The following is a 27452-nucleotide window of genomic DNA, read 5'->3' as shown; positions in this document are numbered from 1 at the left end:
GGGGGGGGGTCGGGTCGGGAGAACCTCCCGGGGAGGTTCCTCCCTGGGAAAAAAAAAAAGGGGCGGCAGCCCTGGCCGGGGCCGAGCGCGCGGCGCGGCGGGGAGGGGATATCGGGGCGGACCCGGAGGACATGGAGGGCGAGGGGGGCCCGGGCCGGGCCGGGGCCGTGCGGGAGCTCTGCCGCTCCTTCGGACACTACAACCGGCACCTGGCGCGGCTGCAGCACAACCTGCGCGAGACCAGGAGGTTCTTCCGCGACGTCAAGTTCTCCCAGGGACACCCCTTCGCCCCGGAGGCCGCCGGAGACGCTCCCCACGGAGGGGATGGGGATGGGGAGCCCGGGGACGACCCCGCGCCCGGCGGTGAGAGAGGGGCCGGGAAGGGCCGGGGGCTGGGGGGGAAAGGGGGGCCGTTCCGGGGGTGAATGGAGGGTTCCTGGGGTGAGGGGTCAATAGGGGGGGCTTGCGAGGGTTGGGGGGCAGGTGGAAGGCGATGGAGAGTGAAGGGCTCTCATGGGGGGCTCTCTTATGGGGTTGCTCAATTTATGGGATTTAGTGGGCTGGGGGTGCCTGCGGAGAGCTTGGGGCTGTGAGGAGGTTGGTGGGGTGAAGGGAGCAGGGCTGGAGGGCTATTTAGGAGGGTTTCAGTGGATATTACGAGAAGGCTCTTCCCCCAGAGGGTGGTCGGGCACTGCCCAGGCTCCCCAGGGCAGTGGGCACGGCCCCAAGGCTGCCAGAGCTCCAGGAGTGTTTGGACAACGCTCTCAAGAACAGGGTCGGATTTTAGGGTGTCTGTGCAGGGCCAGGGGTTGGACTGGATGATCCCTGTGGGTTCCTTCCAGCTCGGGATATTCCATCCTTCCCTCTCCCAGTTTTTCAGCTCCCCCTTGCCCGGGTGTCAGGAAGAGGCAGCCCCTGGGAGCGGGTGGGATGAGGGGTTGCTGTTCCCTGGGCTGTGTTTTTCCCGGGGGTTCCGTGGGAACAGTGGGTTTCTTCAGCAGCTCCCTGGGCATTTCTGCTGCTGTTGACAAACAGAGCTGCGGGTGGGAGCTCTCCTGCCACGTGCAGAACTTCATCTTTCCATAAGACTGTCTTGTGAGAGGAGACTTTGGCGTGACATGGAACCTTCATAAAGATCTTCTTCATTCATTTCCAAGCGGCTCATGAGTCATCTCTGTTGGCTACTTGTCCAGGAGACTTGTCCCTTCTTGTCTCACCCTCACAATTGTGGTTTGAAGATGGAAGTGTTGGGATCTCCTGTCTGTCTGTGTTTTTGAAAAAAAAAAAAATCAGTGTTGAAACCCCTGGGTTGGGTCTGGCTGGCTGGGAGTTAATTTTCCCCATCTGTGGGGCCATGGGTTTGGAGCTGGGAAGGTGTTGGGAACACAGCAGGGTTTTTGGGAAGTGCTGAGTAGCTTCTCCACGCTCCCCCCTCACACCAGGCTGGGAGGGAGCCAGATTTTTGGGAAGGGGCACAGCCAGGACAGGTGAGCCAAAGGGACTGTGTGGTGGGTGAGTTTGGGATTGTTCAGCCTGGAGAAGGGAAGGATTTGGGGTGACCTAATTGCAGCCTTCCAGTGCCTCCAGGGAGTCGACAAGGAGGATGGAGAGAGACTATTTAAAGGGGTCTGGAGTGACAGGAGGAGGGGGAACAGCTTCAAACTGCCAGAGGGCAAGGTTAGATGGGATATTGGGAAGGAATTCCTCCCTGGGAGGGTGGGGAGGCCCTGGCACAGGTTGCCCAGAGAAGCTGTGGCTGCCCCATCCCTGGAAGTGTCCCAGGCCAGGTTGGAGCAACCTGGGCTAGTGGAAGGTGTCCCTGCCTGTGGCAGGTTAGAATAAGATGATGTTTAAGGTCCCACTCACTGCAGCTGCTCTTGTGTTTGGTTACTCCTTGGAAAACGTTGCTGGTTCAGCAGCAAGTGCATCTTTTAGACGTGGGGGCATCATGAATCCAATATTCCTGACATAGGTACAGATCCCAACAGATTTCCTGCCTGTTGTTTCTAACCCAGAGCACTTATAACCTTCTTTTTTTTTTTTATTCAAATCCCTACTTTGACCCAGTTTGACCGGGTTCAGGGCTTCAGGGGAGGTCTGGCTGTTCAGAGCTTGGTTGTGCTGACAGTGCTGACAATGTGGGCTCCTGGCTCAGGGTTTTGGGCTCCTGGCTCAGGATTTCAGGCTGCAGAGGTTGTCTGGCTCTTACTGCTCTGCAAACTATGGATTTAAGTTTTATTTTCAAACTGGTGACGTGGGACAAGGATCAAGTGAATAAACCTGCTCTGGGTTAGAGGGTGGGAGGTTGTGGTGCGAAGAGGATGAGGAGCAGGACCTGGTAAAATAATGGGCACAACTGCAAAATAACTGTGAATTAATGATTATTATTTTTTTTAAGCTCTGGGAAGTCACAAGCCTTTGCCCAAAACCCAGAGCTTTGGCATTGCTTATTAACTTCCTGACTGAATAACCCAAGGTGGTGGTTGGAGAATCTTTATTATATTAATAATAGTATTAATTTTCTTTATTATAACAAGAGCTCCTTGTTTCTGTACAGTTTAATGGTGTTGGACATTTCTGGTGTTCTCTGAATTGTGGTGGCTGGTAATGAAAGTTTTTTCCCCTGTGTAACATGGAGAGTTTTTTGAGTGTCAGAGGGTTTAAAGAGCCCAGTTCTCATTGAATTCAGAAGCCCTTTTTGCCCTTCAGGTGGTATCAAAGTGAGAGGAATTCTGACCAAATTGTTCTGCAGACTTTTTGTGAAACACAAAGGACCTGGGGATGGAGTGGAGTGGACAGGACACACTGCCCAGGGCTGGAGTGGAAAATAAACTGTGAAAAGTAAATGCAGATGTCCTGGAAACAAAACAAAGTGAAGGGTTTGCTTTTGAGGCACCTGAAAAACTCGTGGAACAACCTGGAAAGGGAAGTGGCCTCTGGATCAACAACTGAAGCCCAGCCTGGGTTACTCTGCCCACAGCCAGGGCTGAGGATCTGCTGAGCTGGGGTGAGCTGGGTCAGCCTGGGCTGGACTTGTGGGAGAAAGAAATCCTCTTCCATCCCTCCCCTCTGCTCAGGAGGGTGACAGCAAAACCCATCAATAAATGACTGTCACTGACCAGACTGTGGTGGCAGCAGCAGGACTTACACCTCATAGTGAGAGAAGTGAACTCAATCCAAGGGAAAGAATAATTTGCCTTCCAGCTACTGTTTATGAGGGAAAGGCAAGTCTGGGTTGCTCTGTCTGCCTTTCTGAGGGAGTCAACAAAATCCTGTCTGTTCTCTGGGGCTGCCTTGGCATGAATTGGCATCTCAGAGTGATTTGTTCAAGTGCTGGGACAATCCTGCAGCTTCAGGTCTGGCAGCTTTTGGTTCTTGGTGCTGATAACTGGCGTGTTTGCTGGAAAAACAAACCCTGGTTTAGGGACTGGGCAGCAGGTTTTACTAAAATATGTAAAGATACCAAGGAAGAAGTCCCTCAGCCCTGCTTTCTGCTAATTGGGGTTGTTTTCTTTGTTCTGTGCTTGCAGTAATTGGAGCTCTTTGATGTATGAACCTGAGAGGTTTGGTTATTTCTTTTATTTTAGGAATTTCTGCGAGCTGAGCTAACCCCAAATCTAGAGCATCCCCAGAGGTTTGGGCAGCAGCTGGAGTGTTGCACCAGTGGGGTGTGATGGGGGAGAGCCCTGGGTTCTGCTGCCTTCATAAATAAGGGGGTTTTATAGGGATGAGATCACATGGAACCCCAAAATGGTTTGGGTTGGAAGGGACCCAAAAGCTCATCCCATTCCACCTCCTGCCACGGGCAGGGACACCTTCCACTAGTCCAGATGGCTCCAAACCCTGTCCAACCTGGCCTTGGACACCTCAGCTGGTAGAACTGTGCTATCATAAGTCTTGTGGTGGCCAAAACCTCCTGCAGGTCATGAGAGCAGCAGAGCAATGGGAGGATTCCTCTGCAAACCCTCAGCATTTGCAGTAAGAGGCTCTGGCCATGTTTGGGTTGTCCTCACGTAGCACTGGAACTGGAACAGAAAAGACAAGTGATGCTGGCAGAGGATCCCTGGAAAAGGGCTGAGTCAATGCTTGGGGCTTCTATAGATTCCATAAATCCAAGCTCAGCCTCTCCTGCCAAGTGTTTGGCTGAGTTTTGAGCCGAGCCTTGGTGAGAGGCGTCCTTGTTCTTGGACAGGCCTCCTTTCATGGCGCGGCTCACGGGATCCACGCGCGCCAGGGCTCCCCCGAGCCCCGGGTTTGAAGTGTTCATCACATGTCTGCCAGTGATGACAGTCTGGGTCCAGGATGTACCACCAGCTCCAGTGCTTGGCCAGAGCCCTGTCACGAACAGGAGCTGCTGGTGGGCGTGCAGGAATGTCACTGCAGCTCTGCAGGCAGCAGGTTCTGAACCTCCTTGGTGGGGGGAAAACACGACCTGAGTTCGTGTTGGGATTTGTGGCACCAGCTGTTGAGTTCTTCAGGAGTGTTTGTGCCCTGTGTCTCCAGGAATTTAGGCAGTAATCCTCTCTGCAGTGCAGAGTGTGTCCTCTCTGACACACCAGTACCTCCAAGGGGTGCCAGGGTGGTGCCAGGTCTGTTCAGTGGTGCCCAGTGGCAGCGTGAGGAGCAACAGCCATAAACTAAAACACGACGAGTTCCAGCTCAACATGAGGCAGAACTTCTTTGCCTGGAGGTGGCAGAGCCCTGGAACAGCTGCCAGGGAGGGTGTGGAGTCTCCCTCTCTCTCTCTCTCTCTCTGACATTCCAAACCCCCCTGGATGAGTTCCTGTGTCACCTGCCTGGGCAGGGGGTTGGACTGGGTGATCTCCAACCCCAACCAGTCCTGTCACTGTGTAATTTGCTTCAGGTTTGGGACCCTGAGGTGGCTGTAAAATGCCCAGTGATGGACAAACACAGGGTTAAAGCCACTGCCATGACCTGGGTGCCCTGGTGGTGCTCTGGGTGAGCTGGGACACAACCAAATCCAGGGTTTGGTGCCAGGTCTGTGCTTCACGTGCTTGGGATATCTCAGGGTGACATAATGGTAAATTTGAGGCTTTGTTAGTGGTGCTGCTCCTGGGAGGAACTTGTTGAATAAATGCTGATCACAGGCTGTGGGTGTGAAAAAGGAAGAGGAGGCTCCAGGGAGACCTTACAGCAGTTTTCCAGTGCTCCAAGAGGCTCCAAGAGAGCTGGAGAGGGACTTTTCACAAGGGCAAGGAGAGACAGGGCAAGGGGGAATGGCCTAAAGCTGAAGGAGGGAAGGTTTAGATGGGATATTGGGAAGAAATTCTTCCCTGGGAGGGTGGGGAGGCCCTGGCACAGGTTGCCCAGAGAAGCTGTGGCTGCCCCATCCCTGGGAGTGTCCCAGGCCAGGTTGGAGCCACCTGGACTAGTGAAAGGTGTCCCTGCCCATAGCAAGGGGGTGGAATATAATCTTTAGGATCCCTTCCCAGCCAAACCAGTCTGCAATTCTATTTATATATCCGTGCTGGGCCTCAATAATTTCGGTTAAGCTGCTGTATTTCAATCATTTTCTCTCATTAAGTGCCCACAAAGGCAGAGCCTGCCTGGGGTGGGGAGAGGCAGCTCTGCCTCCTCTCTGCTCTTCAAAAGCCTCTGCAGAGCAGACTGTGCCTGTGCAACCCTCCCTGAATTGCCTTTTTTTCATGCTTGGTAGCTGAAGGGCGAGTCTGGATCGCAGCAGAAGGTTCAAGAAATGTTCCCAGATCAAAGAAATTCTTTATCTTGTAGATGAAGGCTGAAATGTGCTATTTGTGGGGTTTTGCAGATCCTTATCTTGTGTGAGCTCCTGGCTAGCTTTGGCCCTTTGGTCACTTGATGTGGCTGCTCTGTCAGGCTGTGGATCTTGAAAGGCTTGTTTAAGGAACAGTTAGAAGAGCCAGTCCCACTTCAGGGAGTGATTTCTCTCTTAGCCTTGCCCAAACTTGGCTTTTGGGGGTCAGCAATCAGGGTTTTGCAGGGCAGAACTGCAGGAGAGGGGTTTGCTGAGCCACCTTAGTGTTGGGGTGGGAAAAACCTCTCCAACAGTCTATTTTCAGATGGAAGGTTTGAAGGAAAAGTCAATTTTAGGCAGGATGTTAAAGAAGCCTTAAACTGGTCTAAGACACAAAGAACTACATGTGGTGCTGCTCCAAACTGGCCTGATTTTAGTTAAACCAGAGGGATGGAGTGGTGTCAGTGAGGAGCAGAATGTGCTGTATGCTCTCTTTAATTTGCAGTGTTGAGGAGTATCTTGGTACATGGGAGTATCTTGTTTTCCTGGGGCTTGGAGATGCTGAAACGATTTTGGCTGCCAGAACATGACTCATTAGAAGAATTTTAATAGCCCTGGTGAAACAGGACCTTCCCTGTCAAACCCCAGTTGCTGTGTTGTAGTTAATTCTCTCTTTAAGCTGCTGCTCTTGCCAGTTTGCCCCCTATCAGGGCAGTCGTGGTGGTTTGAAATTGGTGTCAAATTGAAAATCTGGCAGGTTTTGGGGCCTGGTGCCTCCATTTGCCATTTCATTCTTGGTGTCTCCAGGTCTGGGCCGTGCCCCAGCCCTGGCTGTGGTGCAGCACCAGCTGTTTTGTGTTCCTGAAGTGCAGCACATGAGGGATTTGTTTGTATCCCTGGTTTTTGTTCTCCCAGAGCTGTTCCATTGCTGTGCATCAGGGAACACAGAGCTGCTCAGGCTGAGTGTGGGCAAAGCTCTGATTAGGACTTGTAAAAGAATAGAGAAGCTAAACCCAGTCCTGAGCCTGAATTAGGGCAGGGAGTTGTTCCATCCCTCTGAGCTTGGAATTCTTAGTCCATGATGCTGCAGTTGGTGCTGGCAGATGAGTAAGGAGGGTGATTACAGGGAGTCCTGCTCTGGAGGAGATACAGATGTTGAGTAACTTCCTTTTGCAGCTTAAAATGACAATCTGTCCAACTTGGCCTGTGTGGTTCAGCTGGACAGGGCAGGGAAGGTGTTTGCTCTTGGTGCCTCCAGGCAGTGAAGCTGTTGTTGTGTTTTGAGCTGCTCCAGAACCTTCTGGCTCTTGGCAGAGGGTCTTCCCTGCCCAGGCTGCTGGGAGTGGGGCACTTCCTGGAGGTGCTGTGACTGTTTGTTGTAGGGAATTGCTGGCAGAGGCTGTTCCTTCTCCTGCTGTGCCTCGGCAACCTTGGTCTTGTCTGCTTGATGTACAGAGGCAGTTTTGCAGGAATGCCTTTCCCCGAGGCCAGGACAGAGGGTTTGCTGCTTTCACATCAATATTCCTAGATTTGGTCAGCAGGCTTGTGCAGTGGCACTCTTGGGATTTGGTAGATGTGAAGGATCTGATGTTCTGAAGTGTGGGTGGAACTGTCACTGATTCAGAGCTGACTGAATTTATTTCTGATATGGGACAGGAATGTTCTGTAGAGCCAAGCCATAAAAATATGGGAAGGGTTGGCCTTAGTGACCCACTGGGTCTCCTGGAGCTCCTGATCAAGGGGAAACACTGTTCCAGCCCCAGACAGGATTAAACCTTTGTTTTGACCTTGACAGCTGTTTTATCTTGACTTTTTGGGCCTTCCACGAGTCTCCCACTAACCTGCTGAAGAGCTCTGTGTGGACTCTTTCCAGTGGAATAGAATCATGGAATATCCTGAGCTGGAAGGGACCCACAAGGATCATCCAGGACACCCCAAAATCCCCCCCTGTGCCACGTGCTGGGGAGAACAGTGCCAAACTGCTCCGGTGGCTTTGTGGCAATGAACCTGCTGGCGGTGCAGCAGGAATGCTGAGTCACTGCCACGGATTCCAGGGCGCAGAGGAGGATTCCTGGTTCTCTGTGGGGCAGCAGTGCCTGAGCTTTTGCCTTCAGCTGGCTCAGAAGGGGGCTGGAGGGACAAACCTCACCTCTCTAACTCAGCCTGTCCTCGGTTCCAGGGCAGAACTTCATCTCCTTCCCCCGGCACGAGGAGGAGCATCTCCAGCGCTCCGTGAGCTGGCACCCCTGCCTGCTCATCCTGGGCCAGAACTGCAGTGCCAAGTGCCAGCTGCTCAACATCCTGCTGGGGGAGAAGCTGCTGCCCACCACCAAGATCAGCAACGAGGAGAACTGCAAGAGGCGGCGGATCCGCTTCACGCACGGCAGCCAGACCCGGCTGAGCCTGGCCCTGCCCCAGCAGTACGAGCTGGTGCACGTGCTGGCAGCACACAGGGGGCACTGGGACACCATCCCTGAGGAGGACCTGGAGATCCAGGGGGACCCCGAGGACCCTGCCCACCGCATCGCCGAGCTGGAGGTCATGCTGCCCTACTCGCTGCTCAAGGTAAGGGGGTCCCCCGGTGTCCCTCGGTGTCCCTGCCCCATCCCCGGGGCATTTACAGTCCCTGATGAAGCAAACAGACAGGCAGGAAGGGACCTGGGAGTTTGGATTGACAAGAAGCTGAACAGGAGCCAGAGTATGCCCAGGTGGCCAAGAGGGCCAATGGATCCTGGCCTGGCTCAGGAACAGGGTGGCCAACAGGGCCAGGGAAGTGATTCTGCCCCTGCACTCAGCACTGGTGAGGCCACCCCTGGAGTGCTGTGTCCAGTTCTGGGCCCTCAGCTCAGGAAGGACATGGAGGGGCTGGAGCAGGTCCAGAGGAGAGCAACGAGGCTGGGGAAGGGACTGGAGCACAAGTGCTGTGAGGAGAGGCTGAGGGAGCTGGGGGGGCTCAGCCTGGAGAAGAGGAGGCTCAGGGGAGACCTCCTCACTCTCTGCAACTCCCTGCCAGGAGGGGGGAGCCAGGGGGGGTTGGTCTCTTTTCCCAGGCAATCATCAGCAAGACAAGAGGGCTGGGTCTTCAGCTGTGCCAGGGGAGGTTTAGGTTGGAGATTAGGAGGAATTTCTTTGCAGAGAGGGTGCTCAGCCATTGGAATGGGCTGCCCAGGAAGGGGTGGATTCTCCATCTCTGGAGGTTTTTAAGAAGAGACTGGATGTGGCATCAGTGCCATGGGCTGGGAACCACAGCGGGGTTGGATCAAGGGTTGGACTTGATGATCTCAGAGGTCCCTTCCAACCCAGCTGACTCTGTGATTCTATGAAATGTTGCCACCTCTCAGGCAGAGAGGTTCCCTTAATTAAAGAGAAGCTGGAGTCTGGGCTTTAACTGGACATCACTGTCTGTGCTGATGTGCTTTTGTTTCAGTGTTGAGGCACAGAATTGATTAGGTTGGAAAAGAACTCTGAGATCGAGTCCAGCCTTTGACTCTTGGCCTTGTTGTTCCTCTGTCGTGCTTCCATCCCCCTCAGGAGCCAAGCTTGGAACTGCAAGTGTCTTGGTAGATCCAAGGTTGATCCAAGCCCTGTCCAACGTGGCCTTGGACACTTCCAGGGATGGGGCAGCCACAGCTTCTCTGGGCAACCTGTGCCAGGGCCTCCCCACCCTCCCAGGGAACAGTTTCTTCCCAATATCCCAAGTGTCTTGGAGTTCCAGGGTTGTTCAGAGTTGGCTTTGCTGTCTCCTGGCAGCCAGCGGCTGTCCTACAAGGGTATGAACTTTTTTTCTGTCCTGAAGAGCTCATTGTCAGCACAAAGCTTCTTCATTCCACCCTGACTCCCTTTAGGAGAGGAGAGGCTTTTTGCATCTCTGTGCTGCCCCTGGAAGCTGCAGGTGTTAAGAGCAGGAAGGTGGGAGTTGATCCCAGTGCTGGTTCTAACACTGGTCGTGTCTTGCTTTGTGACTTTGCTTTTGCTGGGCCATAAAATCTGTTCCTGTTCTGGAGTGCTGTGGTTTGGTGCTTACAAATATCTGTCAGGGTTGTGTTTCACAGCTTCCTCAACCTCTTCATTGTGTTTAATATGATGTGTTGAGCCTTTGTTATTGCAGTATAAATAGTTCTGGAGCGTTGTGGTTGGCAGAATCCTAAAATCATGGAATGGTTTGGGTTGGAAGGGATCTTAAAGCTCATCCAGTCCCACCCCCTGCCGTGGGCAGGGACACCTTCCACCAGCCCAGGTTGATCCAAGCCCTGTCCAGCCTGGCCTTGGACACTTCCAGGGATCCAGGGGCAGCCACAGCTTCTCTGGGCACCCTCCCCACCCTCCCAGGGAACAATTCCTTCCCAATATCCCATCTAACCCTCCCCTCCTTCAGCTTTAGGCCATTCCCCCTTGCCCTTGTGAAAAGTCCCTCTCCAGCTCTCTTGGAGCCTCTTGGAGTACTGGAAAAGTGGTGCTGCCAAGGAGAAATGCCTGTTCTGGGTCTTCTGCTTCCCAACTCCTGCCTTGCTGGGCAGAAAAGGCTCCTCAGCTGTCCCTTTCTTTGCCCTGCTTAGGTTTTTGCAGGGGCCAGCTCTGCAGGGTGCAGCCCTCCCTCAGCTCCTCCTGGCAGGGACAAAGATCCCTCTGTCTGCCCTCAGTTATATTTAGGGCATTTAGATGAAAACAGCGACTCAGATTAAATTGAAAAGGGGTTGGTGAAATAAAAAAGCTCTTCCAGTGGAAGGATGAGGGAGGGTGAATCAGCCTCAGATGGATTCAAAGGGTTCCTGATGGCAGTTCAAGGACAAGCAAATTTTTCAAGGCTTGATAGGAGATCCTGGTTAATTGTCCAGGTGATGGGCTGGGGAGCAGCTTCCTGGTGAATTCCTGGTAAATCCCAGAGTTTGGCCTCCTGCTGAGACCTGTTTTATCCCACTTTTCTAACTCATGGGACTTCTCCAGCTCTGCTCAGCACAGACCAGGCAGTGAAGTTTGAGTAAATACCTGCCTGTCGTGGCCAGGGCTTCTGGAACCAGTGGAATTCCTATCCAGAGCCATAATGGGGGAGGTTTCTGGACACTCTCCAAAATTTTGTGTCTGCAGAACAGCTCTGAAGGAACTTCTGCTTTTTCTTCACTTGTGGAACAAAACTCTGACTCTAATTACAGTCACATCCAGGATGTTAACAGGATATTCAGTACTGATCTTAAGGATTTAGGTTTGCCCAATAACTTGGAGGAGCTCAGCCCATTTTTGGACAGAGGGAGAGGGAAATCAATCTGAATTTTACCCCATTTGTTCCCTGAAATCCCTATATTTTCATCTGGTTTTTTTTTTATTTCATAACCTCCAATTTTACATATTTAAACACTTTGTTATTATTTGAACATTAACCAGTCAAGAAAGACTAAATTATTTGGAAGTTAGCAATATCCAAATAAATTAAACTATTTTTTTATTTGGAGGTAAATCAAATAGAAGTGTAGAATATTCCTGGTTTTAACATCAAACTGCCACTGGAGCACCCTGAGGGATTTTTTCCTACAGCCTCATATCCAGGATGGCACCATCCTTGATTTTCTGTGCCTTAATCCAAACCTGTCTCACAGAAGAAGGGGTGAGGAAGGAGCCAAAAAATTTCATTTTACATGGAATAGCTGCTGTGAGAACCTTGTGCTCCTGGGTAGGTGAACTTAAAAGTTATTTTTAAACATCAGATATCAGGGCTGGAAAAAAAACTTGGTTGGCAAAGCTGCTCTGCTCCTTGGGGATCTCTGTGCACAGGAATTCATGTGGGTCATGGGGAATAATCCATTTAACCAGACAGATTATTAGATTTACAGTGGGAGCAAACAGTTGGCTCTTTCCCTAAATCTTATCAGTTGTGCCTGGGAGCTGAAATGGGCTCCCCTGAAGGGTTGGTTTTCCTCTGGATGGGCTTAAAAATTCCCTTTTCCTGCTGTTCTCTTTGTTTTGTGGGACTTGGAATCTCGGGCTGCAGGGTTTGTAGGGAAAGAAAACTGTTCATCTGCTCTGACAGAGCTGGAAAACGAATGGAGGAGAAGAATTGGGTTAATTTGGGTTTATTGTGTTGCCTCAGGTGCTGCAGGAGTGAGTCAGGGCACAGGAATTAGTGGCAAAGGATGTGCTTAAGTACCTGCTGGGGGATAATTTATGGCCATCCAGCTTAAAACTTGGAGGAATGTGCTCTGATCTCCTTCCTGAGAGTCTTTTTAATCTATATATCCAAACATCTTTAAGCTTATAGGAATATAAAGGAGTATTTTTAAAGGAATTTATGCAGTTCTGTAGTGTAAATACATAAAAGCATCCTGTTGGCCGAGATGTTCTTCATTCCAGGTTATTTTGGGATGTGCTTTAGGGTGTCCTGCCACAAACCAGCATCCAACACCTGAAGTTGTCTCCATCTCCCCCTTTTTACTGGAATAACTGGGAGTAGGAGATGCTAAAAATGCCAGGAGTGTGAAATTATTCTCCCAGCCACGTGAAACCTGTTCTCTGCTTCTCGTTTTGCTGGCTCAGTGATTTCTGGTTTTCATGGTCAGGGAAGAGAGTTGCTCCTCAGGCTGGTGGCTGTGGGCACCTCAGAGGGGTTTTTTTGGGCCCTTCCAGCAAAATTAAAATGGAATCCCCCCCCAGACTGGGGTTAAAATCCAAGTTGTGTCCAGGACAGCAGAGTTTGGTGTCGATCACTTCTCTTCCACGGGATTCTCTCTGTTGCTGGTGCCTCAGATCCCCATGGAAACAGGATAAACTGGCAAGATTTCAGAAGGATTGGGTGGGGGAAGTGTGTGTAAAACAAACAAGAAAAAAAGATTCTAAGTAAGATCTGGGGGTATAAATGTTCCTCAGATTAATAGGGAGGCATGAAATGAGCTCCCATGTGTAATAAATGCAGTGACTGTCAGACTTCAGTGAGTCACAGGCTGTTCTTGGAAGGCAAAGTATCCAATTGGGGCAGGAAAAGACTGGCCTTCAGTCACAGGAGGAGTTTGGGTAAAAAAGGGACTAAATTGGGTTGGTTTTCAGCCCCTCAGTTAACTGAGCAAACAGTGATTAAACTACCCCGAGCCTGGGAAAAATAGGACAAGGCCCTCTTGGGATGGAGCAAAGAAATGCCTTGGAGTGCCTTGGAAATGAGGAATTATTTGTTGGTTTCATAAAGTGGCACATTCAGCAGAGACTCCACTTGTCTCATTGTAGGTCAAGATCTCCTTGATCCTTGGTTTTCAGTTTTATTCCCTGGGTTGGTGTCTGCAGCCCCTGGGAAGTGGCAGGGCTTTAACTCCAATATTTGCCTTCCTGACATCCAGGTGGCCAAGTGGGAAGCTTTGGTGTTTTATAAAGGGCCTTTTAGTGCAGGAAAACAGGGCTGGAGTTCCTTGAGAGCAGCTGGATGCTCCCAGCTCTGTGAGGATTGTTTGCAGCAACCTGACCTGGGGGAGAACCAGCTGGAAAATTTTGGGAATCCCCCGTGAGTCAGAGGTTTTCCCCACATTAATGCTCAGCAAGATGGAGCTGCAGAGATGGTGCTTCAACATCTCAAGGACACTGAGGGCAGGGGAAACCAAGCAAAGGGTGGGCAAGGAGTGCTTCCTCTTTGGAAGAGGTTCCTGGCAGCAGCAGGACCAGTTGCTGGGGTGTTGGGGGGGGTGTTGGTTTTCTCCCCCGTCTCCTGGAGACAGCTCTGGCTTCCTCCTTTGTTTACAGTGGCTGCTGTGAGTCAGCTCCTGGGGGATGTTGCAGCCCTGCACATCCCCTTCTGCTCAGCCAGGTTTGGGGGCAGGAGTGGCTTCCTGAGAGCTCTGAGGGTGGTCAGGAGATCTGGTCAAGAAAAATGACTGAAGGATTGTTAATTATCACCCTCTGTTATGAGCCAAAGATGGTGCTTTAAATTGTCTTTTCAGTTCAAAGCCTTTCTTTCCTTATTTTAGCAGCGATGTGTGGAATTCTAACACTGATCTTGCACATCCAAAGGGGACTCCCATCTTCCTTGGAAGGGAAGGAAGGAGGTTTCAAACTGGCCCTTCCCAGCAGGGTTGGTAAGAAGTGCTGTCCCAGCAGTGCAACTGTGCAATAAGAAAATAACCAAACAAAATCCTTCTTGTAGCTTTTGGTTGGATTTAAAGAAAGTCACAGCCGAGCCTGTCCCAGCCATCTGTTCTCCTGGCTGGGAACTCAGGTTGTTGTGCTGCCTTTTTCTTGGCAGTAGTGGCTCGTGTAGTGCTTCCTGCTCCTGGGAATCTGGCAGCATGGATGTCTGGGGAACAGCAGCAGGAGAGGCTGATGCAAGATGGGACAGGTATAAGCTGAAGAATTCCAGTTATTCTGTGATACTGGGACACTTGTTGGAAGTTTTATTCTCAGCTAGGCTAAAACTCAAAGGTTCTTGGTACAGAGTAAGAAATTTGGAGTCAGTGCTCCATGTGTGGGTGCATCCCTGCTCCAGCAGCTCTGTGACAGCACTTACCTGGGATGCTTTTTGGAAGTTTTCTTCTAAACTGGGCTAAAACTCCAAGGTTCTTGGCACAGAATAAGGAATTTGGAGTCAGTGGACACAGACCATTAGGAGTCAGTGGGTGCATCCCTGTGGGATCAGCCTTGCAGGTGATGCTGTGTGGGAGACCCCAGAACTTCCCTGAGGGGTTTGAGTGGTTCTGGCTTTAGTTCTGCTGCGTTTTGGCCCGTGGGGACCTGCCCAGCCGTGTCTGTGTTTGCCCTCAGGAGGTGGACGTGGTGGTGGCTCCGTGCCGGGGCTTCCAGCCGGCCGAGGACACCCTGGGCGAGTTGGTGAACCAGGTGCTGCCCGTGGTGACCTTCGCCATCAGCGAGGCCCAGCTGTCCCCCTCGGACCAGAGCGAGCTGAGAACCATCAAGGAGAAGTTCTCCCTGCCCATTTTCTTCTTCCGCGTGCCCGAGGCCGGCGGGGAGCTGATCTCCCCCAAAAAACCGGACAGCGACAAGTCCCCCCTGCACTGCCAGCTGCTGGACCTGCAGTACCTGAGCTCCAACCACTGCAGCTGCGGGGACAGCGGGGCCCAGAGCATGCTGGTGGAGCAGCTGGACAAGCTGAGGCTGCTGAGCACCTTCTCCAGGCAGGTGCTGCAGAAGCACTTGGTGGAGGCGGCCACGAGCCTGAACGAGCTGCACTGTCGCTGCCTCAACATCTTCATCAACCAGGCCTTCGACATGCAGAGGGACCTGCAGATCACGCCCAAGAGGCTGGAGTACACCAGGAGGAAGGAGAACGAGCTCTACGAGTCCCTCATGGGCATCGCCAACCGCAAGCAGGAGGAGATGAAGGACATGATCGTGGAGACGCTGGGCAACATGAAGGAGGAGCTGCTGGAGGACGCGGCCAGCATGGAGTTCAGAGGTAGCTGGGCTGGGGGAGTGGAGGAGTTGGGGGAATGGGGGGGTTGGAGGCTCTAAAGGAGAGGGGCAGAGTGGTATTTGCCTGCTGCGAGGGATGGGGGAATGGTGGTGGTCTGGACAAGAGACTCGGCAAGAAATTCGGAAGGTACAAAGTGCACAAAGATTTGGAATGTTCAGAAGGTACAAAATGCACAAAGATTCAGGTGTTCAGAATATTCAAAATGCACAAAGATTCAGGTGTTCAGAATATACCAAAATGCACAAAGATTCACAATGTTCAGAATATACCAAAATGCACAAAGATTCACAATGTTCAGAATATTCAAAATGCACAAAGATTCAGGTGTTCAAAATGTACCAAATGCACAAAATTCACAAGGTTCAGGTGTCCAGAATATACAAAATGCACAAGATTAACAATGTTCAGGTGTTCAGAATAAACGAAATGCACAAAATTCACAAGGTTCAGGTGTTCACAATATTCCAAATGCACAAAATTCACAATGTTCAGGTGTTCAGAATATTCCAAATGCACAGAGATTAACAATGTTCAGGTGTTCACAATATTCCAAATGCACAGATTCACAAGGTTCAGGTGTTCAAAATATACAAAATGCACAAAATTCACGAGGTTCAGATGTTCACAATATTCAAAATGCACAGAGATTCACAGTGTTCAGGTGTTCAGAATCTTCAAAATGCACAAGATTCACAATGTTCAGGTGTTCACAATATTCAAAATGCACAGAGATTAACAGTGTTCAGGTGTTCAGAATATAGAAAATGCACAAGATTCACAATGTTCAGGTGTTCACAATATTCAAAATGCACAGAGATTCACAGTGTTCAGGTGTTCAGAATCTTCAAAATGCACAAAATTCACAAGGTTCAGGTGTTCACAATATTCAAAATGCACAGAGGTTAACAATGTTCAGGTGTTCAGAATATACAAAATGCACAAAATTCACAAGGTTCAGGTGTTCACAATATTCAAAATGCACAGAGGTTAACAATGTTCAGGTGTTCAGAATATACAAAATGCACAAAATTCACAAGGTTCAGGTGTTCACAATATTCAAAATGCACAAGATTCACAAGGTTCAGGTGTTCACAATATTCCAAATGCACAAGATTCACAATGTTCAGGTGTTCACAATATTCCAAATGCACAAGATTCACAAGGTTCAGGTGTTCACAATATTCCAAATGCACAAAGATTTGATTTTTCTGTCATATGTCCTGGGCAAAAAGCACCACCCTTAAATGAGAGGCCTGAACCAGTTTCTTCTGAATCAGACTTTCCCCCCCAGACCTTCCTGCACTGTTCTAAGATATTTTACTCCTTTAATTCCCTGCTCTGTGAAGAACAAAACAACTCTCTCCACGTTGCCTCAGTGAAAGTTCAATTTGTCCTTTCTGCTCCATTTCTTTGAGGGAGTTTTGCAGAAGAGCACTTGGGTTTAGAACCTTCCAAAATGAAATCCTGCTGGGGCAGGTAAAGTTTTCCTTTGGTAAAAAAAGAAAATCAACACAACATATTGTGCTCCCAAGGCTTGGCATCGAGTGTGTTTTGGGGGAAATGTGAGAATTCTCACCACCTCTTCCAGCAGAACTGCAGGAGCTCGAAGCTGGAAGCTGTGAAGGGTGAGAGGCCCCCCAAATTTTGGAGTGTGGGAGTGTGGTCTGTCAGGAACAGCACAGGGGAGGTTTGGAGGTTGGTGCTCCACAGCTCTTTTCTCTGCTTGCCAGAGGTTTCCTTCTGTTCCAAGGAAATGCAGTTCACTGGGATGGTGGGGAAAGATTTGTCTTGAAGTAAAATTAGAGACAACTCAGGGATTTTGGGTTAGAAATGGGCTTTTGGGGTTAGAAATGGGCTTTTGGGGTTAGAAATGGGCTTTTGGGGTTAGAAATGGGCTTTTGGGGTTAGAAATGGGCTTTTGGGGTTAGAAATGGGCTTTTGGGGTTAGAAATGGGCTTTTGGGGTTAGAAATGGGCTTTTGGGGTTAGAAATGGGCTTTTGGGGTAGAAACTGGCTTTTGGGGTAGAAATTCTGGATTATTACATGGCCAGGTCATAATTCCTGTGTTCCATGTGTCCCACCCTTCCCAGCTTTGGAGCCCTGTGGTGCCTGAGCTCAGGATTCTCGTGCCAGGAGTGTGTTCAGGGGCAGCACGAGATAAAACACCTGCAACAAATGCTTGTGTGCATTTATTTGCACAACACACATCCCTTGGAGTATCTTGCTGGCTCCCAGCACTTGGAGTGCTCTCCTGAAGGAAGGGGGGGGGGTTATTTTGAGGAGCTGATGCCATCTGCTGAGCCCTGGGTTTGTTTTAAATAAGCTGGGCTGGTGTTGGCCAAAATCCAGGGACAAGGTTTGCAGCTCCTGGGAGCCACATATTGTTTTGGAGTGGTTACAGAGCAGGGATTGCTCAGTGCTGGCTTGAAAATCCCAAGTGGTGATGGACCTTTCCAAGGCACCAGGAAAAAAACGTCATGGACCTGGTGTGGCTGTTCCATTGCTTCCCTCTGGATGTGATTCAACATCCAGCAGTGCCTGGAAGAATTTCCTGGTCTGTGCTAGACAGAAACACAGCTTTGTGCTTCTGCTCTCTGAGTTTGGGGGTGATAGTTGTGACTTCTCATCACTGCACCCCTGGAAACCTGTAGAGTTTCCAGGCAGAGTCTATCAGGGTGTTAAGGGTTGAGTGTCCTGGGAATTCCAACACCGGTGAGTGGAAGCAAAGAATATAATGTTTTCCACCTTGAAAATTTGATTTTTAGCTTCCCTGAAACTGCAGTAACCAGCTGCTCTAATTCTTTAGTACTTTCTGTCCCAAAATACCAAATTACTGTCAGACTGGGTTTAGGACTTTGTGTAAACCTACACATGCAAAGATGTTCCCCTTTGCAGTAGTCAGGACACGTGTTATTCTGTTGCTCATGAAGTTTTTCCTGCTGGCTTTAGTTTGTAACATCTGGGTCTAAAGGAAGGAACCTCTGAAGGGGGAGAAAAGAAAAAAAAAAAAGGCCAAATGGCTTTTGGAGCAGAAGCTTCTGCTCTGGGTGTTCAGAGCAGCTCTCAGGAGTGGTTGGTACCACACTGGTGAACCCCAAGGGTGTGTCTTGCTCTTCCTTTGTGCAGATATCATCATTCCTGAGAACGGGGAGCCCGTCAGCTCCAAGGACATCAAGTGTTGCATTAAACAGATCCAGGAACTGATTATTTCTCGGTTAAACCAAGCAGTTGCCAACAAGTTAATCAGCTCAGTGGACTATCTGAGGGAGAGCTTCGTGGGGACTCTGGAGAGGTGCCTCAAGAGCCTGGAGGAGTCCTGGGAGGTGTCAGTACATCCTGCAAGGAGCCTGGAGAAGCCCAAGGATGGTTCTGTGCACATCACGAGCAATTATCTCAAACAGGTACAAGGGCTGGAGTGGCTCTTTGGAGTGGCTTGTTGGCTCTCTCCTGACCCAGGGAGGGTGGTGGGAGATGGGGATGCCCAGGGAGATCAGAGCTCTGGAATATGTGGGGTTTGGGGTCATTAAGGGAGGTGCTAAAACTGGGAACAGTCACTTGAGGGCCTAACACTTGATTTTCCTAAATCTGTATATAATGATGAGATTACAGCCTAGAAACACCTCTGAGCTCAGTGCAATAAATGAATTAACCAAGTGATTCGTGGGTTATGCCACAGAGCACCGTTCTTTTTCGTTTTCAGAGGGTCCAGCAAAGTTTATGGCTTGCAGAGTTTCCCAGATTTACATCTTTTCCTGCTTTCCAGATCCTAAATGCAGCTTATCACGTCGAAGTCACTTTTCACTCTGGCTCAACAGTGACCAGGATGCTGTGGGAACAGATCAAACAGGTATGGGCACCTTCAGCAGTTATTCCTGAGGATTTCCATCCCCTGGAAGTGTCCAAGGCCAGGTTGGAGAGGGCTTGGAGCAACCTGGGCTAGTGGAAGGTGTCCCTGGGGGTGGTACAAGATGGGCTCAAAGGTCCCTTCTGACCCAAACTATTCTGAGATTCCATGATTTTAACATTTAATGTCAAGCAAAGACCTCCTGAGTGTTTTCTTGAGCAAAGGAATGAAGGGCCCTTTGAAACTCGTGACTGTTTGGAGTAATGTTGTTTATTTGGGTTTGTGGGTTTCTTGCGGGTTTTTGTTTGCTTGTTTTGCAGTGTATTTTGATTTAGGTCAATTCACTCTCCTCCCCCCAGAGCAGACCAGATTTGCTCTGGTTTTTATGTTAAATTTCTGTCTGTTAAACCATTGATGGTGGTGAAATCCCTGCTCTGAGCTGCTGCTGACCTTTATTGCCTTCTCCCTCTCGAGGTTCCTTGGCTGGCTGAGGGGAACACCACTCTGCCCCAAAGAGGTGCAGTGCAGACTGTCACAAACCTTCAGGCCCTCCTTCAGCCTGGCAGAGGGATCCAGCCTGGCTGTGCAGCCCCTGGATTTCTGTGGCCTCTAAGAAAGGGTGGGGCAGGGCAGTTGAATCACCCAGGAATTACGGGAAGTGGTGCATTCCAGCCCCTGGGATTTCCATACTGGCAAAAAGAAGCTGCACTGTAGATTTTGCCACTTTGGGAGCCTCTCTCTCCCTGATTTTCTGGGCTCCTGCTCATGCTGCCAGTTCCCTCAGCCCAGAAGCTGCACCAGAGCCGTGTGGTTTTCCAGCTGGTGGCTGTTGGAGCAGTTCCTGGTCACATGGGAAGGGATGGTTGGATTGTAGGGATGAACTGAGCAGCTGCTCAGGCAAATCAGACCTCTTATTTAATGTGACATGCAACAATAGTGGGATCAATGCCCCTGGGTTAGAATCATGGGATCCTGGAATGGTTTGGGTTGGAAGGGACCTTAAAGATCACCAAGTGCCACCCCTTTCCACGGGCAGGGACACCTCCCACTAGCCCAGGTTGCTCCAAGTTTATCCAACCTGGCCTTGGACACTTCAAGGGATCCAGGGGCAGCCACAGCTTCTCTGGGCACCCTGTGCCAGGGCCTGCCCACCCTCTGAGTCAATAATTAGCAGTTACTCCAAGGGGATTGTTTAGCCCAGCTCTGGGTGCAGGTGACCACGTCATTACCAGGTGTCTGAGCAAACCCACTGACCCTGCACTTCTTCTGTGCCAGTGCCTGAGTGCTGTGTCCCGTTTTCCCAGATAATCCAGCGGATCACATGGGTCAGCCCCCCTGCCATCACCAGTGACTGGAAGAGGAAGGTGGCCCAGGATGCCATCGAGAGCCTCAGCGCTTCCAAGCTGGCCAAGAGCATCTGCAGCCAGTTCAGGACCAGGCTCAACAGCTCCCACGAGGCTTTTGCAGCTTCCCTGCGGCAGGTGAGGCGTGGGCAGCTGTTCAGGAGGGTTTGTTTCGGGGCTGTGCCACTGAGGGGAAGGAATTTGGATTGCAGGAATAGCTGCAGGAGCAGCTGGTGCAGTTCATGCAGCCGTTCCGTGGGGAGAGGTGGCAGAGCTGAGGTGAGGGCTCTGACACAAGGTTTTATTTTTAAACTAGACATTCAGGGCCTCTCCACCTTGTTGCACTCTGGCTCCAGAGCAGCAGGGTGACAGGGGGTGGGTGGTGTCTCTTGCAGCTGGAGGATGGCCACTCTGGCAGGCTGGAGAGGACGGAGGACCTGTGGCTGAAGGTACGGAAGGATCACGCTCCCCGGCTCGCCCGGCTCTCCCTGGAGAGCAGATCCCTGCAGGATGTGCTGCTGCATGGTGAGCACCCTGCCTGCTGTTCCCTGTGTTCCCACCCTCCCCTTCCTCCTCAGGCACTGGGAAGGAGTGGGAGGGCTGTTTTGCTCTTCACTCTGTGAGCCTCCTGCTGACACAGCCCCAGTGCCTTGGATGCTGCAGCTGTCCCGGGAAAGGCTCTGGGCTGCCAGGCTGGGAATGTGCAGGAGAAATCATAGAATCATAGAATCACAGAATCAGCTGGGTTGGAAGGGACCTCTGACATCATCAAGTCCAACCCTTGATCCAACCCCGCTGTGGTTCCCAGCCCATGGCACTGATGCCACATCCAGTCTCATCTTAAAAACCTCCAGGGATGGAGAATCCACCCCTTCCTGGGCAGCCCATTCCAATGGCTGAGCACCCTCTCTGCAAAGAAATTCTTCCTAATATCCAACCTACCCCTCCCCTGGCACAGCTGCAGACCCAGCCCTCTTGTCTTGCTGAGAGTTGCCTGGGAGAAGAGACCAACCCCCAGCTGGCTCCCCCCTCCTGTCAGGGAGTTGCAGAGAGTGAGGAGGTCTCCCCTGAGCCTCCTCTTCTCCAGGCTGAACAGCCCCAGCTCCCTCAGCCTCTCCTCACAGCACTTGTGCTCCAGTCCCTTCCCCAGCCTCGCTGCTCTTCTCTGGACCTGCTTCAGGACCTCAAATCCTTCCTGAGCTGAGGGCCCAGAACTGGACACAGCACTCCAGGGGTGGCCTCCCCAGCGCTGAGTGCAGGGGTTCTGTGGTTTAACGTGTGACCCTGTGTGCTGTGGTGTCTGAGTGTGCCTGGCTGTTGTGCCTTGCAGGCAAACCCAAGCTGGGCCGGGAGCTGGGCCGGGGGCAGTACGGAGTGGTGTACCTGTGTGACAGCTGGGGGGGGCACTTCCCCTGCGCCCTCAAATCCGTTGTTCCTCCAGATGAGAAGCACTGGAATGACCTTGCACTCGAGTTTCACTATATGAGGTGTGTATCCTGAGGGCTTTTCTCCTCCTCCTTAATTTCACAGTTGTTTGGGTTGGAAAAGGCCTCCGAGGTCCAGCCCAGCCTGTGCCCGATCCCCCCCTTGTCACCCAGACCTGAGCCCTGAGTGCCACGTCCAGCTCTGCTGCAGACGTTTCAATGGCATAGGCAGGGCCTGATTTCCTCTGGTTTTGTTCTGGAGGCAGTGATTTGACCCCGTGGAATGCCAAGCTGCCATTCCTGACCTCGCCAGGGCACCTTGCCAGTGTCACTGCCAAGTGGAACGGGCACAGAGCGGTGGGCAAACATCCTCCTCCCTGCCTCCAGCTGATTCCCTGGTGCCTGTGCTCTTCAAATTCCTGCTGTTTTGCAGGAGTAAATTAGAATTAATAGACTATTATAGCAAACAGTTCTTCTCCCCTGATTTTTTGGTGTTGAATCATCCCCCCTTTCCCAACCTGTCTGAATCCACAAAGGGAAATGATGGCTCTGCAGTGCAGAAAGCAGCTTGTTTTCAGTAAACAGCTGCAGGCAGGTGCTTCAGCACAGACAGCTGAAATAAGACAGGATTTTGTTTGGAACTATAACCTTTAATAGGGCTTTTTTGAGTTTAATTGGCTCAGGCAGCTGGATATTCTTGTGGTGCTCTGAACTGTGAATTTTTCCTGCACAGGACCTTATTGCTGTGCGTGCTCCCTTTAGGAAGAGAGGCTTGGCCTGGGCTGGAGGGGATAAAAAATGACCAGTTTTCTGTGCTGAACCTTCTCCAGGTCCCTGCAGACACATGAGAGGCTCGTGCACCTCCATGGATCTGTGATAGATTATGGCTATGGAGGAGGCTCCAGCATTGCTGTGCTGCTGATCATGGAGAGGCTGCACAGGGACCTCTACACGGGGCTAAAGGTACCAACAACCTGTGTCTGTGTGTTAAACAGGTTTTATCCATCCATGCCCCATCCCTGGGAGTGTTCAAGGCCAGGTTGGATGGGGCTTGGAGCAACCTGGGCTGGTGGAAGGTGTCCTTGCCCCATGGGGGTGGAACTGGATGAGCTTTAAGTTCCCTTTCCACCCAAACCATTCAGGGATTGTCTAATTTAAAAAAATTCACATCTAAATATATATATATATATATCTGTAAGACAAAGCTGGAATTGCTTAGTTTTGGTAATAAATAAGAGCAAGGAAAAGTAACTTGCACTTGCAGCAGGAGGGAAATGTGTGTGTGTTTGTTCCTCAGGCTGGGCTGGAGTTGGAGACACGGCTGCAGATTGCCCTGGATGTGGTGGAAGGGATCCGGTACCTGCACAGCCAGGGGCTGGTGCACAGGGACATCAAACTCAAAAATGTCTTGGTAAGGAGCACTCTGACATCTGGCAAATCCTGGAGTCTCCCTTTGTAGTGGGAGGGAGAAGCTGAAGTGAAGGAACAGATCCTCCCAAAGCTGGGGTGGTGTCAGCCACAGCTGGCCTGGCAGTGGAGGTTTCCCTCACTCCTCTTCTGGCCCAAGGCCTGGGGCAAAGGGAGCAGTGGAATGGCTCCTCTGGAGTGTAGGCAGCTTGAGCTCCAAGTGGGATTTCCAGTTCCTGGTCCTCTTAAATGCCAGCCACACCCTTGGTGTAGGAGACAGGTGGAGGCATGTGCTGGTACTGAGCTCAGCAAGGGGAGTGTCCAGGAGCAGCCAGGTAATCAGGGCAGCTCGTTAGAATCCTCAGTTCAGAGCCCTGGCACTAAAAGGCAGCCCTGGGACTGAGCAGGGTGGTTATCAGCTGCCTCTGTGGGGATTCTTCTGCAGCTTGACAAGAAGAATCGAGCCAAAATCACTGACCTGGGGTTCTGCAAACCAGAGGCCATGATGTCTGGCAGCATTGTGGGCACACCCATCCACATGGCTCCTGAGCTCTTCACAGGTATGTTCCTCCCCTGAGCCCACTGCTGGCCTGCCCTTGCCTGCAATTTTGAAGGCCATGATGAGGGGAAAGTAATAAAAAGACAACCCCCAGATGACCTGCTTGCAGTGTATTTTTTAAGTGTCAGTCTTGAAAGAGAACTGGGGGATTGATAGGCTTTGCTGAAGTGGTTGATACTTCTGCAGTTGGACAGGTAAATTCTTAGTTATTAGGAAGCTGGAAGTACTTGGCTTTCATAGGCAGATCCTTCAGGAAGGATCTCCTGTAAGGAATTTCCAAGCTGTTCTGTCCTGTGGAGTGTTTGAATTCACTCTGAGGGTTTTCCTGAGTCTTCCAGTAGCACTTAGAGGTTCATATCTCACTCACCAGAATCCCTGTGGTCTGTCAGAGCTGCCCCTGCTTGGATAAGATTGAAATCAAATTGAGTCAACCCTCTTTGTGTTTAATTTAGAGGATGTTATTCTTATTAACAGTGGAATTCTCCTGGCCACAGGCTGGACCTTGACCTTAGATGTGAGCACTGGCTTAGCCCTGGGGCACCTGAGGTGCTCAATCTTGGCTAATTTAGAGGGTGAACCTCCTGTGAGTGATTAATTGCCCAATTCCTGGGCTGAGAGGCTGATGTTTGGCTCTGACATCCTGGGCCAGGCAGAGCTGAGTCTGATGTTGGTGTTTAACTCTGAAATCCATCTGAGCACCTGCACTGGTCCCTGACCCTGAGTTTGGGACCTGCAGGTACAAGTTCAGTGTAAAAACCTGACAACTGGAAAATCTTAACTTTTATCCTTTACCTGATGTGCTCCTTCACACAAGTCTTGCCTTCTGGCCATGAAGTTGTGGTTTGAATTTGAAGGAGTTGAACACTAACTGAGCTCTCAGCCTGCTCAGTGTCCAGGGGTGAGGGTGATGTTTGTCCTGCTGACCAGATGTGCTTTTGTCCCAGGGAAGTATGATAACTCCGTGGATGTTTATGCCTTTGGAATTCTCTTCTGGTACATCTGCTCGGGCCATGTGAAGTTACCAGAGGCTTTTGAGAGATGTGCAAGCAAAGATCACCTGTGGAACAACGTTAGGAGAGGTAACAGAGGCTTGGTTGGACCCGGGTACTTTGCTGGAATAAAATCTGGGGGGATGAGGAAATGCATTTTTATTTTCTCATAACTCGAAGGTAGAAGTACAAGTTCACAGGGTCACTGATGTTGGAAAAGATTCTTCCAGGACTGAGTCTACCCTGTGCCCCATCCCCACCTTGTCCCCCAGCCCAGAGCACTGAGTGGCACATCAGTCCTTCCTTGGACACCTCCAGGGTGGGGACTCCAAACTTCCCTGGGCAGCCCCTTCCAAGGCCTGACCACCCTTTCCAGGGAGAAATTCCTCCTGATGTCCAACCTGACCCTCCCTGGCACAGCCTGAGGCCGTTCCCTCTCCTCCTGTCCCTTGTTCCCTGGGAGCAGAGCCTGACCCCGCCAGCTCCCCCCTCCTGTCAGGGGGTTGCAGAGCCAGAAGGTCCCCCCTGAGCCTCCTTTTCTCCAGGCTGAGCCCCCCCAGCTCCCTCAGTTCTCCTGCTGCTCCAGCCCCTTCCCCCGCTCCATCCCCTTCCCTGGACACGCTCCAGCCCCTCAGTGTCCCTCCTGAACTGAGTGACCAGAACTGGACACAGGATTTGAGGTTCCAGCAGCACCAGCACAGGGGGACAATCCCTGCCCTGCTCCTGCTGGACACTCCTCCTGATCCAGGCCAGGATGTTTTTCTATTGCTTTGGGACACTCCAAAGAGTAACATTTACTAGTTCACCTTAGACAAGTTCTACTGAAAGTTGAACTAAAATGAGCAGGATAAAAAAGGGACTTTTGGCTGAGCAGCTCTTCTCCAGCAGCACAGGAGCTGTGCCTGCACACCCTGAAACCACAGAGCAGCACAAGCCTTGTGATGTAACCCAGCCCCCAGAGCCAGCCAGGCCTGATCCCCTGAGGAATGTTTAATCCCATGCAGTTCCTGGAGGTTTCTGTGCATCCAAATGCTCCATGTGCAGCATTGCTGGGTGTGGAGAGAGCCACTGGGACAGGTGTTCCCCAAAACAGAAACTCACTCCTGTGCCTGGGTGGGTCCAGTGAGTGCTGGGTTTTGTTGGCAGCTCAATCCTTTGTGCTGTGTCCTGGGATCAGGATGTTTTATCCCTCGTCCATTAGTTCCTGTCCATGTAAACTCTCCACTTCTCATGTGAGAAAGATTAACTCAGATGAGTGAGTCTCACACTTGGCCAGGAGGCTGCACTTGCTGCTCATTCCCATGTTGAGCTGGCTCCCAAAGGCACTGGAATGTGCAGGTGGGGGGGGGACCTGTTTCCTTAGAATTCATTTTGCTCCCAAATAGTTGCAGAGAGGAGACTCCAGTGGAACTAAATGTGTTGGCAGGCTGGGAGAGCTGGGGGGGCTCAGCCTGCAGAAGAGAAGGCTCCAGGGAGACCTTAAAGCCTAAAAAGGGCTTAAAAAAGGAGGGAGAGGGACTTTTTGTGTGGACAGACAGTGACAGGACAAGGGGTGATGGTTTTAAACTGCCAGAGAGCAGGTTTAGGTGGGATATTGGGGAGAAATTCCTCCCTGGGAGGGTGGGGAGGCCCTGGCCCAGGTTGCCCAGGGAAGCTGTGGCTGCCCCATCCCTGGAAGTGTCCAAGGCCAGGTTGGAGCAACTTGGACTAGTGAAAGGTGTCCCTGCCCATGGCAGGGGGTGGAATGGGATGAACTTTAAGGTCCCTTCCCACCCAAACCATTCTGGGATTCCATGATTCCCCAGTGATCTCCATCCTTGGAAACTCAACTGCTGTGTGTTGAAATCCTTTATTAAATCCCGAAGGGTCTTTAAGGTCCCTTCCAACCCCAACCAGGCTGTGATTCCATGCTTCCATGTGTTGTCCATCCTCTGGACGTGTCCAGGATCTGAGAAGCCTCAGTGATGTCTCGGTGTGACCTTTTCCTCCTCCTCCGTTTTCCAGGAGTGCGCCCGGAGCGTCTCCCGGTGTTCGATGAGGAATGCTGGCAGCTGATGGAAGCCTGCTGGGATGGGGACTCCTCCCAGCGCCCTCTCCTGGGGATTGTCCAGCCCATGCTGCAGGGGATCATGGACAGGCTCTGCAAGTCCAGCTCTGAGCACCCAAATAAAGGCTTGGATGACTCGACTTGAGGAGGAGGCGCAGCAGGATTTTGGAATCGCGGGGGAATTCCGCTTCCCCCCTCCCCAAACTCTGCAGGAGGCTTCTCCAGGTGGAGCTCCGTGCCCAGCCTGGCTGGGACAGGGACCAGCAGCCAGGAGATTGCTCAGAGAGGTGAGACCTCAGGGCTGTTCAGCCAGAGCAATCCCAGCCCACCCCAGCAGTGTGCCAGTTATCCCACTGCAGCTTCTCCCGTGGAATTGTGCAACAAGGCAGAGAAAAATCCCACGCCCTTGAACTAAAAGGGATTTATTTTTTTCCTTTATTTTTTTTTTGCCAATCCCACACCACCAACCCAGCCAAGCAAAGCATTGTGTGTGTGTGTGTGTGTGTGTGTTTGTCTGTGTGCCCACGCCAGGCTTTTACTCAGTGAAGGAAAAGCTCTTCCCAGGAACTGCGGGGGCCACACGGATCCATCCCGGTCTCTCCTCGATGGCACTAATTCCAGAGCGGTTGGAGAGGAAGGAGAAAGCAAAAAAACAAAACAAAAACTCTAGGCTAGAAGTGTTTAGAAGCATCTGTAGGAGTTTCTGCA

At 51.3% G+C, this 27452-nt stretch overlaps 1 protein-coding gene across 1 annotated transcript; it reads left to right on the top strand.

Moving 5' to 3' along the window:
* Positions 1-102: 102 nt before the first annotated feature.
* Positions 103-27409, top strand: DSTYK (dual serine/threonine and tyrosine protein kinase). Its single transcript, XM_051808842.1, has 13 exons — positions 103-363; positions 7914-8299; positions 14462-15113; positions 18258-18532; positions 18895-18978; positions 20280-20456; positions 20714-20843; positions 21649-21805; positions 22573-22705; positions 23040-23153; positions 23595-23709; positions 24653-24787; positions 26702-27409. Exons 1-13 carry the CDS (start codon positions 132-134, stop codon positions 26887-26889), a joined length of 2778 nt encoding a protein of 925 aa, XP_051664802.1. The 5' UTR covers positions 103-131; the 3' UTR covers positions 26890-27409.
* Positions 27410-27452: the final 43 nt, after the last annotated feature.

This window comes from Manacus candei, unplaced genomic scaffold, assembly GCF_025592945.1.
Source record: "Manacus candei isolate 608988 ecotype Guabito, Panama unplaced genomic scaffold, ASM2559294v1 h1tg000073l, whole genome shotgun sequence".
Lineage (NCBI taxonomy): Eukaryota > Metazoa > Chordata > Aves > Passeriformes > Pipridae > Manacus > Manacus candei.
The sequence above is the reverse complement of the archived record's forward strand: the minus strand, read 5'-3'. Positions and strand labels throughout refer to the sequence as shown.

Coding starts and splice junctions, on each gene's coding strand:
- DSTYK (XM_051808842.1), top strand. CDS start 132: ATGGAGGGCGAGGGGGGCCCGGGCCGGGCCGGGGCCGTGCGGGAGCTC. Junction 21,806..22,572: donor CTCGAGTTTCACTATATGAG/GTGTGTATCCTG, acceptor AACCTTCTCCAG/GTCCCTGCAGACACATGAGA. Junction 23,154..23,594: donor TCAAACTCAAAAATGTCTTG/GTAAGGAGCACT, acceptor ATTCTTCTGCAG/CTTGACAAGAAGAATCGAGC.